General features: G+C 48.1%; 1 protein-coding gene across 4 annotated transcripts in view; it reads right to left on the bottom strand.

Moving 5' to 3' along the window:
• RBM19 (RNA binding motif protein 19) overlaps positions 1-17,100 on the bottom strand; it is a 478,789-nt gene that overhangs the window by 457,135 nt on the left and 4,554 nt on the right. For all 4 annotated transcript variants that reach the window (XM_032800000.2, XM_075060157.1, XM_032800001.2 and 1 more), the window contains exons 6-16: positions 16,632-16,918; positions 14,586-14,666; positions 14,151-14,229; positions 13,222-13,293; positions 11,845-12,045; positions 9,832-9,962; positions 9,195-9,316; positions 8,821-8,917; positions 5,764-5,874; positions 4,018-4,218; positions 3,299-3,416 (exon numbers count right to left, since the gene is read on the bottom strand). In XM_032800000.2, coding sequence (XP_032655891.1) covers positions 3,299-3,416; positions 4,018-4,218; positions 5,764-5,874; positions 8,821-8,917; positions 9,195-9,316; positions 9,832-9,962; positions 11,845-12,045; positions 13,222-13,293; positions 14,151-14,229; positions 14,586-14,666; positions 16,632-16,918 — 1,500 coding nt within the window. The remainder of the gene's footprint in view (positions 1-3,298; positions 3,417-4,017; positions 4,219-5,763; positions 5,875-8,820; positions 8,918-9,194; positions 9,317-9,831; positions 9,963-11,844; positions 12,046-13,221; positions 13,294-14,150; positions 14,230-14,585; positions 14,667-16,631; positions 16,919-17,100) is intronic.

Below are 17,100 nucleotides of genomic sequence, written 5' to 3'. Positions count from 1 at the left end.
GTAGCACCATAAAGACTAACAGATTTATTTGGGCATAAGCTTTTGTGGGTAAAAAACCCACTTCTTCAGATGGATACAGACTAAATGACTACCTTCTGATACTTGTCTATACTAAAGTGCCCCATCTCAGCTACTCTTGGTGTTACATCATCCTTCCTTCCAATCTCAGTACTGATAGGGCCTCTCATCACCACGGTATCTCATCATCCTGAAGTCACAGAGGGATTTTATCCTCAACACCTCTGCGGGGTAGGAAAGCACTGCCCCCAATTTACAGATGGGGAAACTGAGGCATTGGGTAGATTCAGGGGCTCATCCAAGGAGGCTGTGGCAGAGTCAGGAATTGAACTCAGCTCTCCCAAGCGGTAGTCAGATGCTGTAACAACGATCTAATCCTTCCCCCAAAACCATTCCTTTCATCCACCTCATCTGTCTTGCCTTTCAGACTAAGCTCTCTAGGGCAGCTCTCTCTGTAATTGCTATATGTTCACACAGTACCTGGCACAATGGGGACCTGACCTGGTTGAGACCCACAGGCACAGCTGCATGTTAAGTAAAAGCAGCAGATTGGCCTTGCTCGTCCTTTTGTTCTGGGACTGCTTCTCCTACCCTCTTTGTAGAGCTCAGTCTCCATTTACACCAACTGTGCACAAAGAGAGAACTCTCTAGTCAGGGTGGTGGCCTGTACAGAGTCCCTGTAAGCTATTGATGCTGCCTCTTGGAATAACTGAGACACAAGATGGGTGAGGCAATATCTTTTACTGGACCAACTTCTGTTGGCGAAGGAGATGAGCTTCTGAAGAGCTCTTCTTCAGGTCTGGACTATAATAATGTTCATCATAATACCATTTCTAACGCAGAAATATTATCCATCAGCTGTCACTTCAGTATCTAAGCGCCAGTGAGGCCACCTCTCAAGTCACCAGATTTGACAGTCTCAGGAGTGCCTCAACTAATGGCAAGATCCTAGACAGTATGATCATCTCCACTGCAAGTGGAGTTAGTCCCATCCACCAAGACATTTAAAAATGGGTTACACTGAGCACCAGAGACTGCTGTATCAGGAACAATCCTGAGCATCTCAAGGCACTGAATGTGCCCTATGTCCCCCTGACCACCTAACTCCAAGGTGTTGAAAGCGAGGAGTTCTCTCTTCTGGGGCAATAGAGCTGCTCAAGATCAGAAGCTCCAACAGAAGCCACCATAGATCCTCGCACAAAGCCAGAAACATTCACTAGTTTCAGGAGTTCTCCCATGACACTGGCAATGAGACTAGCACAATTGCTACATTGTTTGGCCTTGGCCATAAGTGTCATCTTCCAGCAATGTGTGTGTTTCAGGAGCAGGAAAAAAGGTCCTCAGCCAGACACTTCCTGCCTTTTTAGGTCAGCTTTAATCTCATCTGCCTAGTTTTCCTGAAACTCCTCAAATCCACCCTCCTTCAACAAAGGAATTTGCATATTTTTGGAAGTGACACCAGTATTGATACTAAAGCACACGAAGCATAAAAATTATTGCAACCAAGCAAGAAGCGCATTTTCTGGGTCCACACTGCATTTGCGTTAAGGGTGAATAAGGGGAAAGTCTAAGCAAGCAATTTCTCTTTGCTTCTCCTCACTGGCTCTCACTTCTCTATCCTATCAAATTTTTCATCCTCATCCTTCTCGATCTGGCAGTCATCTCTGACGCAGTCATCTGTGCTCTTCTTGAAGTCTTGTCCTCCCTTGGCTTCCGTGACTCTGTCCTCTCCTACCTCTCTAATCGTTCCTTTAGCGTGTTTCTTGGGGGATCCTCTTCATCCACCCTTCAAGTCCCCGTGGGGGTTCTTTAGGGCTGTCTTTGGTCCTCTCCTCCTCTCCCTTTGCACCTCATCTCTGGCTAATCTCATTGGCAAACACAAATTCAACATCTACCTCTGTGCTGACAACTCAGAGATACTTCTTCACTCCAGACCAGTCTCCTGTCCAGACTAAAAACTCAGCCTGCCATTGACACTGCCTCATGAATCTCTAGACACCAGCTCAAGCTAAACATGGCTAAGCCCGAGGTCCTAATCTTTCCCTGCAAGCCCTTCCCGCTACCTTCTTTCTCAACGACAGGATACCACCATCCAGACCTGCAACCTGAGCATCATCTTCGACTCAGACCTCTCTTGAGGTCCTTGCATCCAGGCTGCATCTAAATCTTGCCTATTCTTTGGGCATAACACCTCTACCATATGGCCCCTCTTGTCCATGCATAAAGCTACAAAATTCTCACCACCCCGCGGCTCAATTCCTAGAGCATCTTTCTCTGGCCTTGACAAATCCCCACTCGCGGTCATTCAGAATGCAGCTTCAAAGATCATTTCCCTAGCCCATCGCTTTGACTCTGTCAGCCCTCTTTGCATCCTTCCACTGGCTCCCCCTTCTCTGTCGCATCAAAGACAAGCATCACTTTCAAGGCCCTTTATAGGGTCTCATTTGCTGCTGAGTTGGCGATACTCCGCCCATAAGGCCATCCTCCACTGCGCACTTTTTAAATTTTCAAACCCCTCTGTGCTTTCTCCTGCACTATTCCATATGCTTGGGAGGCGCTGCTCATAAACATCGGCTCACCTACCTCATTACCCTTCTCCAGATCCTTCCTCTGTCAGGATTCCTACGCAAAACATGGCAACAGTCAGGCTGTTGGTGTGCATGGACCTCTACCTCTCACGCTGCCCAACACTGTCTCACTGTTCACTTGTACTCCCCAGCACGTCAATACCCATCTGTTGCTTCTTATGTTGTACTTCGATTGTAAGCCACTTGTGTTAGGTACTGTATTTTTGTTGTGCACTTGTCCAGCACCCAGCACAATGTGGTCCTGGTCTGTGACGAGGGCCCCTGCGTGCTATGGTAACACAAATTAATAATGCTGCCCCTGCATTTCTGAGCCACAATCATTCTCCTGCACTGCTTAATAGCTTGGCTCTATTCACCCGTCTGACCTCACACCAACTGAACCCCACTAGTGCGCCAAATCTTAACCCCATTTCCATCACCAGCACTGGCTTCCAAAAACCCAAGGGAGAGAATGGCAGCAGCAAGCAAGTACACTACTGTATTGCTTAGCTCTAGAGACGGCCGCTTTCCCACGTCAGCAGTCGAGAATGATGGGGGAAGAGAAGCTCTGCTCATCTCTAGACACACAATCCTCAAGGTAACTTCAAGAGGGGACTTCAAGTAAGGCAGAGGTTCTCATCCACTGCTCTACAGGAACAGCAGGATCTCACACACTACAGTAAATACCTCCTCCCCCAAGTCAAAATTCTTACCAGTTCCCAGCCTGGCTTCTCCTTCCTCTCCTGGAATCTCAGGCTGTTTCTTCTCAGGGGGTGGGCAGGAAAAGACACCCATGGGAGCCCACTCGAGATACAGAGGGACGTGCTGAAACTGCAAGGGTGACAGATACAAGGGATGTCTACAAGACAGGGAAGAAGCGACTTTGGGGATGGGGGGGCATAAATTCAAATCTCAGCTCTACCTTCTCAGGGGACATATTACAGGAGAAGGGAGCTGTTTGGCGGCTAAAGGCCAGCTGCCTGCTCTCCTCACAGGGTGTGTTCTCACTAGGGGTTCAACAGCCTTCTCAAGGGCTGAGTTTGAACAGTACCGAAGGCCCAGGAAACAGGGGAGATTTTTATAACTACACTTTACGTTGCATCTTGCTAACAGCGGTTACTTTTGCTAGCCAACATGGGGGGATTTTATTCTCCTAAAAGTGCCCTGATCCTCTCCCCACTTCTAGAGATTGCTTCCTTCAGCCCCTCCACATTAGGCAACAACATGCACCCTTTTGAATTTGATTACTAACGATTACATCTGAGGCTTTAAGATACTGATCCCTGATCTAATTATCCCTACCTGGCTTCTCAAAGTGCTAACGCTGGGACAGAGAAGAGGGTGGATTTGCATTAGCCTGCCTAGCCTGGATCCCCTATCCAGAAATGCAAGTTCCACATTAGACGATGCACTTTGCTATTCCCAGGCTTACCTTGGAGTAGGCCAGCTTGGTGAAGGCTCGCTTGGCCTCCGTGGGCTCCAAGAATTCCACAATGGCTGTGATCCCGCCTTCCGGGAGCAGCACTCGCCCAAGGCTGCCATGTGGGCCAAAGACCTCCTCCAGCTCCACCACTTTAGTGCCAGCAGGGAGGTTCTTCACTAGGATCACAGTTTTACTCCGTTCTCCAGCAGCCTGAAAGAGTGGGGAGGCGGAACAACACAGAGGAGGATTCTTATAAGGGGTCTGAGACTTTGGGGCCCCCCTGCTCCATTTCATATGCTTCCAGGATACAGCGCAAAGCCACAAAGAGCTGTTTAAAATGCCCTTCCTGACATCTGAAATGCAGGCCCAATAGACAAACTCCATTCACTCACGGGCCAGGCATCAGTTCCCTACTGTACAATACATTCACATCCACTGCTGCTCTCCATTTGCAGCTCAGCTAGCTTCGTACTGCTGCGTGCATTCAAACAGCTGCCACATCCCACTCCAGGCTGGGCGCATTTCTGTGGTGGGTGAATCTAGTCCTGCACATTTAGGGTTCAATCCTGCAAGGTGCTGAGCAATCTCAGCAACTGACTTCAATGAAAGTTGAGGGGATCACAATCAAACCCCCACCATTTGAGATACTAGGGTGGGGAGAAGATAGTACATAACCCTAAACTGATTATTTAACACTTACACATGGATATTAAGGGCTGGAGAGGGAAGGATGAGAACTATTAATGAGCTGTGATCATTCAGCTTGTCCTGCACCAGCCGTCAGCCAGGAAACCCTATCCTCAGAGCTGTGCTGCACAGGGACATTTAGCATGCAAAGATGCTGTGCCGGTTATTCTAGTCTAGTACCAATTTCAGACACGGCTGTTTTTACTCTACTCAAAACTGGACCAAAAAAAAAATAAGAAACAAAATCACTATCTGTGAAACAGAGAATCAGAAAAAAATGGAGCAGGGATTTGTAGTTTACATTTTTATACTCAAGCATCTCAGAATCTCTTTGAGATTATCCAGAGGCTTCTGATGGAGCTGCAGAATCACAGAATCTCAGGGTTGGAAGGGACCTCAGGAGGTCATCTAGTCCAACTCCCTGCTCAAAGCAGGACTGATCCCCAGACAGATTTTTGCCCCAGATCCCTACCTCAACCCTGGGTTTAGCAGGCCAATGGTCAAACCAATGAGCTATCCCTCCCTCACAAGACCTCCCGAAGGAGGACACAAGCAGACTGAAAAGCCCTGAAAGGAGATTTCTAGAGACAGGAGGCTGAAGGGAGCCAGGTTAAATGTGTTCACCTTCCCTAGAAGTTGCAGAAGAAACATCCCAAATCCTAGTGCCACTGACTCCAAAGTTTAGGGTTTTCCTCAGCATCCAGCCATGGCACTGAAAGGATTAAGCACTAGGAAACAATGGGATGTCAGGCAGGGAAGGAGCCTCACGCTTCATGTGTGTTGTGCACCATGTGATCAAGAGAGCTGAAAGGCCAATGTTCCCAATCCTCTTCGCACCCAGCTTGCCCACTAAGCCAGGAGCAGACTGCTAAAGTACAGACCGTTCTCTCTGCTGTTCACCGTTTAAGTTTTTAATAGACGAGTGACCCAGCCCTACACAGAGAGCACCCCCACGCCATTACCCTGCAACATTCTCTCCTGAATGCCCGACCCCCTGAGAAGAAATAAGCCATCTGCTGCTGCAGCGAGCAGGGTCTCTGCTGAGCCAGAGCTACTGAAGTGCCTCACCTGACTGAAGGAATCTAGGCTGACTCCATTGTCGATCAGGAACTGGCGGACGTCCTGGACTAGCTGGGTTTCGCCCAGAGCAACCCTCACGGCCACGCTGCCTTTGCCTTCCTGCAAACAAGAGCAACAGTGGTTAAATCCACAGAGTGACAAAGTCGGGAGCATAAACTATGCTGGTAATAACAGGTATAAACTACAGAGGTATCGAGCACTTGCAATACCCAGGCCACTCAGACGCTGACTTAACTGGAGGTTTGCATACAGACAGAGGATGAAATCTTGGCTTCTCTGACTTCAGTCAAGCCAGGACATCACCGTGAGGTTAGCTGATGACTCGGAGGCCATAACTCAGCTTTTAGGTCCACATTCCGTGCTGTTACGCAGATGCAACTCCCATGCGAGTTCCACCCCTTGTAACAAGGGCACGATTCAATCCTCAGCGAGTGAAAAGAATGGGGCTGAATGCAGCAGTAAAGGGTTATGTAGAGTGGTTTTAGGAGCACAGCTATTTCAGCTGGTGTCCACTTGTGTGTAGATATAAGCACACAACTGCAGTAACTGTGAAGCAAATCAGGCACATGCAATATAGCCTGGATTTTACGAACACCGGTGTTACGAATGACCAGTTATAGAAACCATTTTTCCCCATGGGGCGAACAAAAAAATTTATCACACAACAAAAGTGATGTTAATGAAGAACAAGTCGACATCCCTGCACATTCTGATGCTGTCAATGCACTGAAAATTGCTTTGCACTGTACAAACTGTAACTTTGAGATCTTCCATTTTATGAACTCCTCAACCCTCAATTAGTTCAAATAGGAATTCTACTATACTTGTGCACTTAAGTTATCTGAATATCTGCCCTTTGATCTCTCATTAGGTTTCAGAGTTAACATGTGAATATAGTGACCTGAGCAGGGCACACCTTGAAATCTGGGCCATGCTGCCTAAACCAACATTACATCCATCACATCCAACAGGCTCTCTTCTTCACACAAGAGCTAGGAGCTACTTGTGTACTAAATAAAAGCAGTCAGATTCTACAGAATGCAAGTCACATGGTTTGGACAATGTGCATACAGGGACCAGACCTAGCCCAGCCACTGGGTGCTTGGTACCACTGCTCCATAGTAACGAGATGGAGACTTCACACGCATGTCACTTCTGACCTCAGTGGGCTATACTGCAGATCTTCCAAGGTGAAAGGCTGGCACACGTGAATACTGCCCCAACTATGCAGGAAGAGCCAGGAATGGTTTTTATGAAAATATTTGCTCCTTTTAAAGCCTGAGACACTCGCTGTAAGACTCGTTAACTCCTCCCCAATATGCCCTCATTTAGCCTAGAGATGAGGGTAGAAACCACATGCCACCTGCTTGAGAGAGGGGGATCCTGCTTCCTGAACCGGAATCTGATCCACCTGGCCCAAGCCTGCCTGTTACCCCGTCCACCACTGGGACCCGTCTAGCACCCTGCTGCAACCTCCCACTTACCACTCACAGCGGGATTTTCAAACGCACCAAGCATCCACGTAACTCGGCTTCCCATCCACCTCAATGATAAAACTCCCATTGACTTCAATGGGAGCAGCGTTAGGTCAATGCTGAGCGCTACTGAAACCCCTGCCCTAGAGAACAGGAAGGAACGTCGGGCATTGCTAAGTGAAAAGAGCTGCCTTGGATGAACCAGATGCCTGGATATACCTTGTATTCCATTTAGCACTCTGCAAGAGACCCCCATTCAGAGGAACTCCCAGATACCGCCCACATCTAGTTGTTAGTGCTGAGTTACGACAACAGCACTTGGGTTCACACTATGATGGCTCTATGCAGCCAAAAGAGCTAACAGTCTAGATAAAATCTGAGATGCAGCAAGAGTCACTCCATCAGGGTGGATAAAAATCAATGATTTAAAAAAACATTGTATTTAAATTATTGACTTTTTTTTTGATAAAATGCTTTGAGGGAAAAAACCTATCTAAAGATCGTTTTAATTAAGATACAATATAGCTCAAAAGTATCTCATCATGGAACAGGGATTATAAATTCTATAGTATGAGACAATATATTCATGTAATGTTCAAGAAAAGTTTTGTAAATGAATTCCAATAGTTCATGGATTAGGGACCAAATCTTATGCAGTTCCAGGGGCTTCTTTAGGTTAATCTTTCTATCTGCCCAATGGGACTCAGTGCTCAGTCTAGAAGATACCATCAGAGATGCTTAATTTTGCAGTTCTCAAAATATGGATTTGTGTCTCCAGAGATAACATGCTTGTTAAAAGCAAAAATGGTGGTGGTTGTTTTTTAAAAGTTTGTTGTTGTTTTTTAATATTTCATTTATCTATTTTAGTTAAAAACAATTTAAACAAAAACAAACCTGATTTAAAAAAACTTGAATGTTTAAATTCAAAAATTCATATGCTTGTTTTGTTAAAATACTATGTTTGTTGTTAAAAAAAAAAATCCAGAATACATAACACTGTTGTTTTAGTTAAACAAAACAATTGAAATGTCTGTCTGGTGATGTTCTCCTAGTAATACAGCACAGGAAGAAAATCCTCCAAATATTAATGATTAACCTGTTGAACTGGAGATAGTTTTCCTCCCAGTGACTACATAAATATCTGCTTCAATTACCTTTGGTAAATGAAATAACCAATCATTTATTTTCTGATATAGCTGTAAAACTGATCTGAAAAGTTTTCAAAATAAATCACTGAAAAATGTACGTGTACCTTCTAAAAATGAAACCCTACATCTCTCTCTGAGTTGTGAAGACTATGTTCATTGTTATATGCTTAATACAAGAATGCACTTTTATGTAGAAACCCATGATTAAATCGAGTCTTCCTAACTAGTGATTTAAATCGATTTTAATCAAATCCCCTCTGCATTCCATGGACACGTGTACTAAGGGGAACGTAGTTCGTGGTACCAAGAGGTGTGCTAAGACCCTTCGAAGAAAGACACCCAAAGCAGCAGCCTTTAAGCTGCAGGCCACATGCTTCCATCCGCAGACTGAAACGCTGCTCCCCAGCTAGAATCCAACTCACGTCATCAAGCACTTGGCTCTTGGTGGCATTGTACTTCTGTGCGATTGCATCTGCCACAGCGTTTGTGCCCATGAACAGCGTGTTCCAGTTGTGAGAGCTAGAGGCAGAGGAAGAGGAAATAAAATAAGATGCCTAAATCGTAAGATCATTCACATCATCCAGCTGGCATCTGCCTCAGAGTGAGAGAGAAAATGAGAGGACACTAGAGTCAAGGAAGGGACAACGTAACAAATAATTTCCCTGGCCCTGTTCCTTAATACACCCTCAAGAGAAGCCACACACACGTTTCAATTCTGGTCCCAAAAGGGAATTCTGCAGTTAGTGCCATATTAAAAGAAAAGCCCCCTGCTGTGCGACCCTGCTCCCCTCTGTACCTGGCACTGTTTGCTTTGTCCTTGGACTCTTTCTGCTTCTTGTAGGAAGAGGATCCTTCAGCATTTAGGTTCTCCCCTTCTTCCTTCTTTATGGTGGAGGGTAACACATGTAGCATCCTGCCCTAGGAGACAGACAGTATAAGACCTAGTGCCTCTGAATCCACATTCACGAAAGCATCTCGCTGCCTCAAGGTCAGCTGAACTACAGTTAGTGCAACACTCCCATGCAACATCCTCTCACAGTGGCCTTTCAACCTGACCTGGGAGGGCCTCCCCTTCCTTCTCTGCCGCTCCAGGCTGGCATCAATGCGATGTACCAGAGCAGCCCAACAGGGAGTTTGAAAGATCAATCAACTCCAAACTCTTTCCCTCTGGTAACAGCATATGATCTTTGCATGGCACCGAGCTAGCAGCAGCCTGGAGTTTTCGGAACCCACTAGTTCACGCAAACTGGTGCTGCTACACTGCTGGCCTAGCCCTTCCCATCTTAATAGCACTCTATTCATCAGTGCACTGAGCATCCCATTGAGTGGTGCACAGTGGAACCATCAGCATTTGACCTTCTGGCAATAATCCTGATGAACCAACATCCCCTCTCCAGCAACCTAACCATGCAGGCAAGTTAGTGTCACTGTACCTGAAACACCTGCCCATCCACTTCTGCGAAGGCCTTCACTGCATGCTCCGGGATCATGTAGGTGATGAAGGCAAATCCCTTGGGTTTCTTGGTCAGACTGTCTATGGGGAAATGGATCTCTGACAGGGGACCTGTAAAAGGCAAATCCTTTCCATGAGACATGCCCCCTTCTCAGGCACTGCAGAGCAGGGTTCTGAGCTGCTGTCTTCTGTAGGAGCCCAGCTGATGGAACGAAGCCATGAAAGTTGGATCAGCTTAGCATGTTCAGTGAATCTGGGCCTGCTCAAGGGTAGACTGCATGGATACGGAAACCTTTATTTACCAAGTTGGCACAAGCCAGCAGGAATACCAACTTCCCCCACATCCTACTCCTGAGGGCATTCTGTGCCAAAAATTAAAAATTCTGCACACAGTGTTTTAAAATTCTGCAAATTTTATTTGTCAAAGAAATGTGGAGACTCCAGCATGGCATTGAGGAGCATAGGCCACTGGCTGCCCAGAGGTGGGATCACTGTACATCTCCGCCCCCACTCCCTCAGGACATGGACTCAGCAATGAGGCTGCACCCAACTGATACAGTGCAAGGACTGGGCCTGCCCCAGAAACACCCCAGGGCTCTGCCCCTCCTTGCCAGGTGCACCAGGTGCGGGCAGGCAGGCTCAGCAAGGCAGGATTCAAGTGTGGAAGGGCTTAGTGTGGGGGGATTAAGGTGTGGGATGAGAGGGTTCTGTGTGGGGAAATTTGGGTGTGCGGGGGGGGGTCAGGATGAACAGGGACTTGTTGGGGCTTTTGGATGCCATGGTAATAGGACTCTGCAGGGGGGTCCAGGTGAAGGTGGTTGGGACTCAGTGGGAGGTGGGCACTCTGGGTGTAGGGGGGAGAGGGCTTGGCAGGGAAGTGGGGGGGGGGAGACTCAGTGGGGGGTGTCCAGATGCTGGGGGAGTGGGACTCAGTGGAGTGGGGATCCAGGGGCAACTGGTGGGGATGCGGCTGGCTCGTCGGGGTGGTCAAGGTGCAGGGGGAGTGGGGCTCATCACAGGGGTTCTGAGTGCAGGGGAGTGAGGCTCAGCAGGAGGGTTGGGTATGAGGGGGTCTGGATGCATGGGGGTTGGGCAGATGGGGGAGCAGCTCCCTGTACAGGGAACCCCCTCCCTGCAGCTGAGGAGCACTGGGTACAGGAAGCAGGGAGGTAAGAGAGTTTGCAGAGCTTCCTGCAACCAGGGGAGAAATCTGGAGGTGAGTCTGACCTGGTCCCGGATGCCAAGCAGGGAAAGAGGAAGTCTCGTCCTCCCCAGCCCAGCCCAGCCGCTGAGCCAGGTGCAGGATAGAAGCCACCAGCCAGATCTTCCCCAATCCCGCTTCCTGCCCCACAGAGATTTACTTCTCTGCCAGCTGCCCTGGGCACCTGAAACACACTGCTGGGGAAAGTCACATGACCACTCTTGTGGCTTCCTTTTGCTTCCCCATCAGAAAGTCATTTTTCTGCAGGGAAGCGTGTGCGCAGAATTCCCCCAGGAGTAACATCCCCACTAGCAATGTGCCTTGATTCCCCAGGCATCTAAACTGGGCCTCTTGATGCTCTACATAGACTAGGCAACTTACAGACCAGCCAGATCTATCTGGGGCCAGAAGGGGAGGCAGTTTATCACCCAATCTTCTCTCTTCCAGTGGCACACTGAGGCTTCATAAATCCTACTCAACCCTGAGCTAGGAGAAGATGTCCTGGAGGTGGAAGGGAATTCAGCCTAGATGGCTTCCTCTATAACTGGCCTCCATACAGAGACTGCCAACCAGGAGGTCAAACATGACAGAGAGTTTTGAAATGGGTTCCACTTGTAAAGATTTAGTTTTAAAATGGTGCCCATCCCTGTAGTATTTGGGCATCTGCAGGCTGAGCGAGTGCCACAGCCATCTCTTTCCCTGCATCCAAATGAGCACTGAGAGCCAGGCAAGATGATTAGCCCTCAGACTGCCAGGGGGAAGCAGGAAGCTGAGTGGAGCTCCATTACCTACCATATTTGGAAAATATTTGCTCCAAGTCCTCCTCGGTGCTGGTGTAAGGGAGATTCCTGACAAAGAGCCTTCCTGACTCCGAGAGGTCCTCCTCTTCCTCATCAGCCTTCTTCCTCCTTTGCCAGGGCTGGTCTTCGCCCTTCCGGGTGAGCTTCATCTTCAGCCCACTCTCCTCTCGGAACACCTCAATGTAGCGCCCACCTGCCGCACACAAGACAGAGGGGAACATTACATCTCAGGCACTTCCAAAGGCCTCCGCCGGACCTGAGCCCAGACATTGAAAACATATGGTCACCTCTAAAAGATACTGGATCAAATGTACTGCCGATGTAAGCTGGCAAAACTCCACTGACCTCCTGTGGAATGCCCAACCCCAACCCCCCAATGAATTCAGCCCATCCCATCTCTGTGAGAATGTTAATGACATTTTGGGGAGAGCATGGTGCTCCTCAAAATGAGAGCAACACCACTGGCTAGACGCATAACAGAGTCAGGGCGGCACATTCCAGTTCTCACGACCCCTCTCTATTCCAGTACTAGGCATCCACGCAATAGTGGTTTTGCAGTACAGGACCGGCTTTCACTGAGGACTGGGATAAGAGCAAGATTTGAACACAGGGCTTCAGCACTAAGCTACTGTGCCACCCCAGACAGGCTTAAATCATAGTTTTTAGGTTTAAGACAAATGAAACGACCAAGACACTTCTTCCAGGTGCATAACAGAGCTTTGGCCTAACACCAGGAGCTACAAAAGTCCTGCATGTTAACAAGTCAGTTCTACTGTAGCTGCTTCTATGGTACCCATCTCAGTGTCATTAAGCACGAGAAGACAGAATTCCTCGTTTCTTGCCCACTGCTTCTGATCACAGAGCACTGAAGTTTTTGAGATACCAGCGAAGTGACTTTGAGAGTGAGCGTGCAGCATTCGGCAAGGGAAAAGTTCTCAAGACCCAGCCAATCCCTGACCTCTCTGCTCAGACTCCCAACAGAGAGTGGGTTTTGTGCTGTGGCTACTGGACTGAAATGCACTAACTTGGTTCACAGAGGCCAGCCAGTCAGCAATACCAACGTGGGTCAGAGTCTGACAGCTTATTTATGACACACCCTGCTCTCCCAACCCCATACTACTTGGTTTGGTTGCGACAGTTTAGCATTTGGTTCTTTAATGAACCTGAGCAACAGACTCAGGGTTGTAGATCATGCTGCTCTCTGCTTTTGGCCTGCGAGCGTGATCGACATCATTTCCTGCCAGAACAAAATCAAGAGACAGACAAGAATCCACTTGACAGTTTAGCAGCAAACAGGGCCTACAGCAGAGCATCACAACACCCACAGACCCACGAGAGTCAGTAACGAGGACCTACAAGCCGCCCTTACCCATGTATTCTCTGTTTCTTTTCAAGGCTTTCTGTACTTCTTCCTCGCCGTTGAAATCAACAAAGACGTAACCTGGAAAGAAATCAGATTCAATTGAGCACCACATGGGGTATGCGGATGTGCGTGCGTACATACACACACGCTGGCACTAACTAGCCAGTTAAGCACAACTTAATGATACCAGCTTTTTCTGTATTAGCTCTCCACAACACGTGTGTAGTTCCCATTACAAATTGACTCTGGCTGAAAACAACTATCAGATCTCAGACAGGAAGGGATCTTTCATTAAAGAAAAATGATTGTTTAAGATGACTTTTGTTCTTGCTTGCGTGCATGTAAATGGTCTTGAACTGATCTGGCAGCTACATCCCATGTGTTTTTACATGCCTCGAATTAATGATGGGATAGAAGATGCACCCCAAGGTTATGAAAAGAAAACAATACACATTGGAAACACACTAGTAGCCCTGGACTCATTTTGTGTCCCTTCTGGTCCATGCACCATCACCAATAATCATGACCTAACTCGGTTCCAGGTGTAGTTAAGAGCTGAACCTCAAGGTAAAGGACCTCTAACTGGAATTTGGTTAACATTTCTACAGAAGATGCATGAACCAGAACAGAAGCCATCTCCCATTTGGCTCTGCAGAGCTTGGAGTCGTAGAAAGAAATAAATCCCACTGGTCAGCAAAGCAAACCAAAGTGGCTCATTGCACCCAAGGAACAGAGCTGTAGGACACCATTTTTACGGGTCACTCCTCATAACTCCATTCTAAGGTAAGGAGACTGGAGCAACTCAAAGGAACTTGATGTATGAGAAATGGGGCAATTCATAGCGATTTGGAACCACAGGTACAGGAGACAGCAAAGGCCGGCACGGAAAAACATCTCTGCTGTCTCCGGCACCCACAACCCCCCGCAGCCAGTACCTGTCTTATTCCCATGTACGTTTCTTGCTATCCGAATTGCAACCGGCTTCAGGGGCAGGAGGAATTCTCGAACGTTTTGCTGCAAAGAGGAAAACAAGAACTTTAGCAAGTCAGACAGATTCCGGGGGCCTACTTTTGTAAATGTTACAAATGCTGAGTAGACCCTACAAAAACCTTTCATAAACAAAGTCAAGGACAGACTTAGAGTCCAAGAGACCCTCTACAGTCTGAACATACCAAGCCAGATTCCATTCTCATAACTAACCCATTAACTTGCAGATACCTAGAAGCCCCTACACAGTAAGTGCTGTTTAAGTTGCTGGCTGCTGAATGGTAGACCTTGGGAATCCAAGGACAACCGTTCTCTTCCCTGTTGCAAGCACGATTTAAGCCCTAAATGAGGGAGCAGTAAGGCCATGATGGCAGAGAACATACCTCAGTGACACTGAAAGGGGCACCGCGCAGCTTCACTGTATATGGCGTGGTGGCTACATTGGGGTTGGCCTGATTCTTCAGCTGGACAGAGGAAAAAGTGAGACACAACATTTGAAAAGTCATCCTTGGCAAGAGGTTTGAGCTGGAACACTTTGCAGACCAACAGACAACCGTGGCCAGCAGCACAATGTAAAGATGGGAGAGTTGGAGGCCTGATGCCACGGAACTAGTCTTACCCGCACGCAGGAGGCTGGGGAAAGGACTGAGTAACAGATGACTCACTCCCACCCTTCACATACAGAGTCAGGAGACCTGGATAGGGCGGAAACAGAGAGGGACAGCGCTTCGTCCCTTCCAACAGCCAGAGGTGGGGTAGAGGGTTCAGTTAGGCACTGAGATACTATGGTGATGGGCACACATGGGATATGAAAGACAGACGAACACCCTTTCCACCCTTGGACAGCAATTAGGGACTCCCAGAAGCTTGGAGAAGGAAGGGCTGGAATTCACATAAATGGGTTACCCCTGGATCTCCACCTCACCTTTTATATCCGCTTCTGACAAACAGATGTGGCTAGCTGGCAGGCCAGTAGGTTTTTCAAGCCCTGCCTTGGAGAGCCTCAAGCTTTCAGCCCTCTAGTGGGTCTAACAGATCCCACATATACACAGCACCTGCCCTAGTTTGGCCTGCAGCTCTGTTATTCCATGAGGTTCCTCCTCATTTAGGGTCAAAGGTCTGAGTCTCCATGCAGAGAACTAGTTCCCAGTCTCTGCCTGTTCGTTGCTCGGGTACTTAGAGACACAGCCCCCAGAGTCAGGGAAAGTCACCAGTGCCACAGTGTTCATAAAACAGCTGGTGATTCCATGTGGCTAACCGTATGTGAGACATCTTAAAGGGCTCCAAATTTCAGAGCGCATCCTCTAAAATTCAGGCCTCTTCAAGGTCGGTCAAGTCGGGCACCCAAAATCTCCAGTCATTTTTCAATGCTTTGGCTAGCATGTCTAGTCAGTTACAGTGCAACCTGGGCGAGACAGTAACACACAGGATCAATCACTACCAAGGGCAGTAATCCTGACCATATGTTCTTTAGTAGTACAATGCCCTGAGCATCCTGTGACTAACGAGGCAGAGTAGGCAAGGACAGCCGATAAGATGGCTCCAACTACATCCCCAAAGACTTCAGAGCATCTGACCCAGCCTAAGGATGTAACAGGAAGGGAACGGACCATTGAATTCCCTTCAACGGTCAAATCATTTAATCTGCTTTCATGTTTCTCCATGCGCTGCCCACAACTTGACCACCAAGGAGACTGATTTTGAGAAAGCACTATGGAAAACTGCCTCTTTGAAACAAAACGCTAAATGGAGAGACATACAAAACAAAAGCGTAGGTATTTATATGCCCCCCCCCCCCCCACCATTGTACTGTCAGAGCGCCTCATAATACCCCTATGAGGTAGGTAACTATTATCCTCATGGTACAGCGGAGGAACTGAGCCAGACGCACTAAGTGACTCGCCCAAGTTTGCACAGGAAGTCTGTGGCACAGAAAGGAACTGAACCCAAAACACAAACTGCCCATACACTGTGTTATATCTGGGTTTGACTAAAATCAGGTGCAGGGCCAAAACTTTGCGTCCGTGTCTGCTACATCCCAAATGGCTGCTACTAAGGTGTTTGCCTTTATGAGATCGCTTAAATGAACGGGGACCTTGCTCACCTATCCCCGTGATGTCCCCGTTCATTCCTGTGTTTCCTGGTAGCATCCTGTGCAGAGAAGGCACATGAACCCATTTCTCCCAAGTCCTAGTCACCCAGTCATCCTCCCTCTCTCACAAATGCATCTATTTAGAATAGATACAGTGATTATTCATTGCAAACCCACAGTTAAGAGAGACACAGGAGGACACAGACCATTAGATTTGGAAATCTTTCCCCGTAGGAATGGGGACGAACCGCAGTTGCCAAGTTCAACTCCAGAGCCAAGCTGCAGGGGAGCTGGCACCCAGGGTTACAACTCAGGTCCATCTCTAATTCGGTTATACCTCCAATTTTGTTCCTTTCTTCTTCTTCCTCTCCACCACTGTCCCCTGCCCTTTGATCTGTCCTGCCAGCTCTGCCCGTTTTTCCCCCTGGGCACCGATAGTTTCCAAGCTGCTGGGCTCCTTCTCATCCTCGCTTCCCCCCTCATGCTGCCCACTGTCCAGCTGGTCCTCCTCACTCTCCTCCTCGGATGAGGAGGACGAGGAATCTTTCACCACTTTAGATTTCAGGTAATCCATATCGGAGAGCTCTGTCCTGGCAGCTGCCTTTGATCTGGGACTCTTCTTTACTGCCAGAGAGGAGAGAAATGGGCATTAGATATTGGGCAAGCACACACACCCTTTTTCCCCAGTGGGACAAACAGCCCCACAAGCCCCCACATGACCTTTGCCCAGCTGGGCTACTGCAAGAGCAGATGCCCTATGTGCACAGGAGGCACCAGAGGATGGCTCAGGTTTTACATCCCAGTAC

Source organism: Chelonoidis abingdonii, chromosome 22, assembly GCF_003597395.2.
Source record: "Chelonoidis abingdonii isolate Lonesome George chromosome 22, CheloAbing_2.0, whole genome shotgun sequence".
In the NCBI taxonomy this organism is placed as follows: Eukaryota; Metazoa; Chordata; order Testudines; family Testudinidae; genus Chelonoidis; species Chelonoidis abingdonii.
Note: the sequence above shows the minus strand (reverse complement) of the source record. Positions and strands in the feature narration are given on the sequence as shown.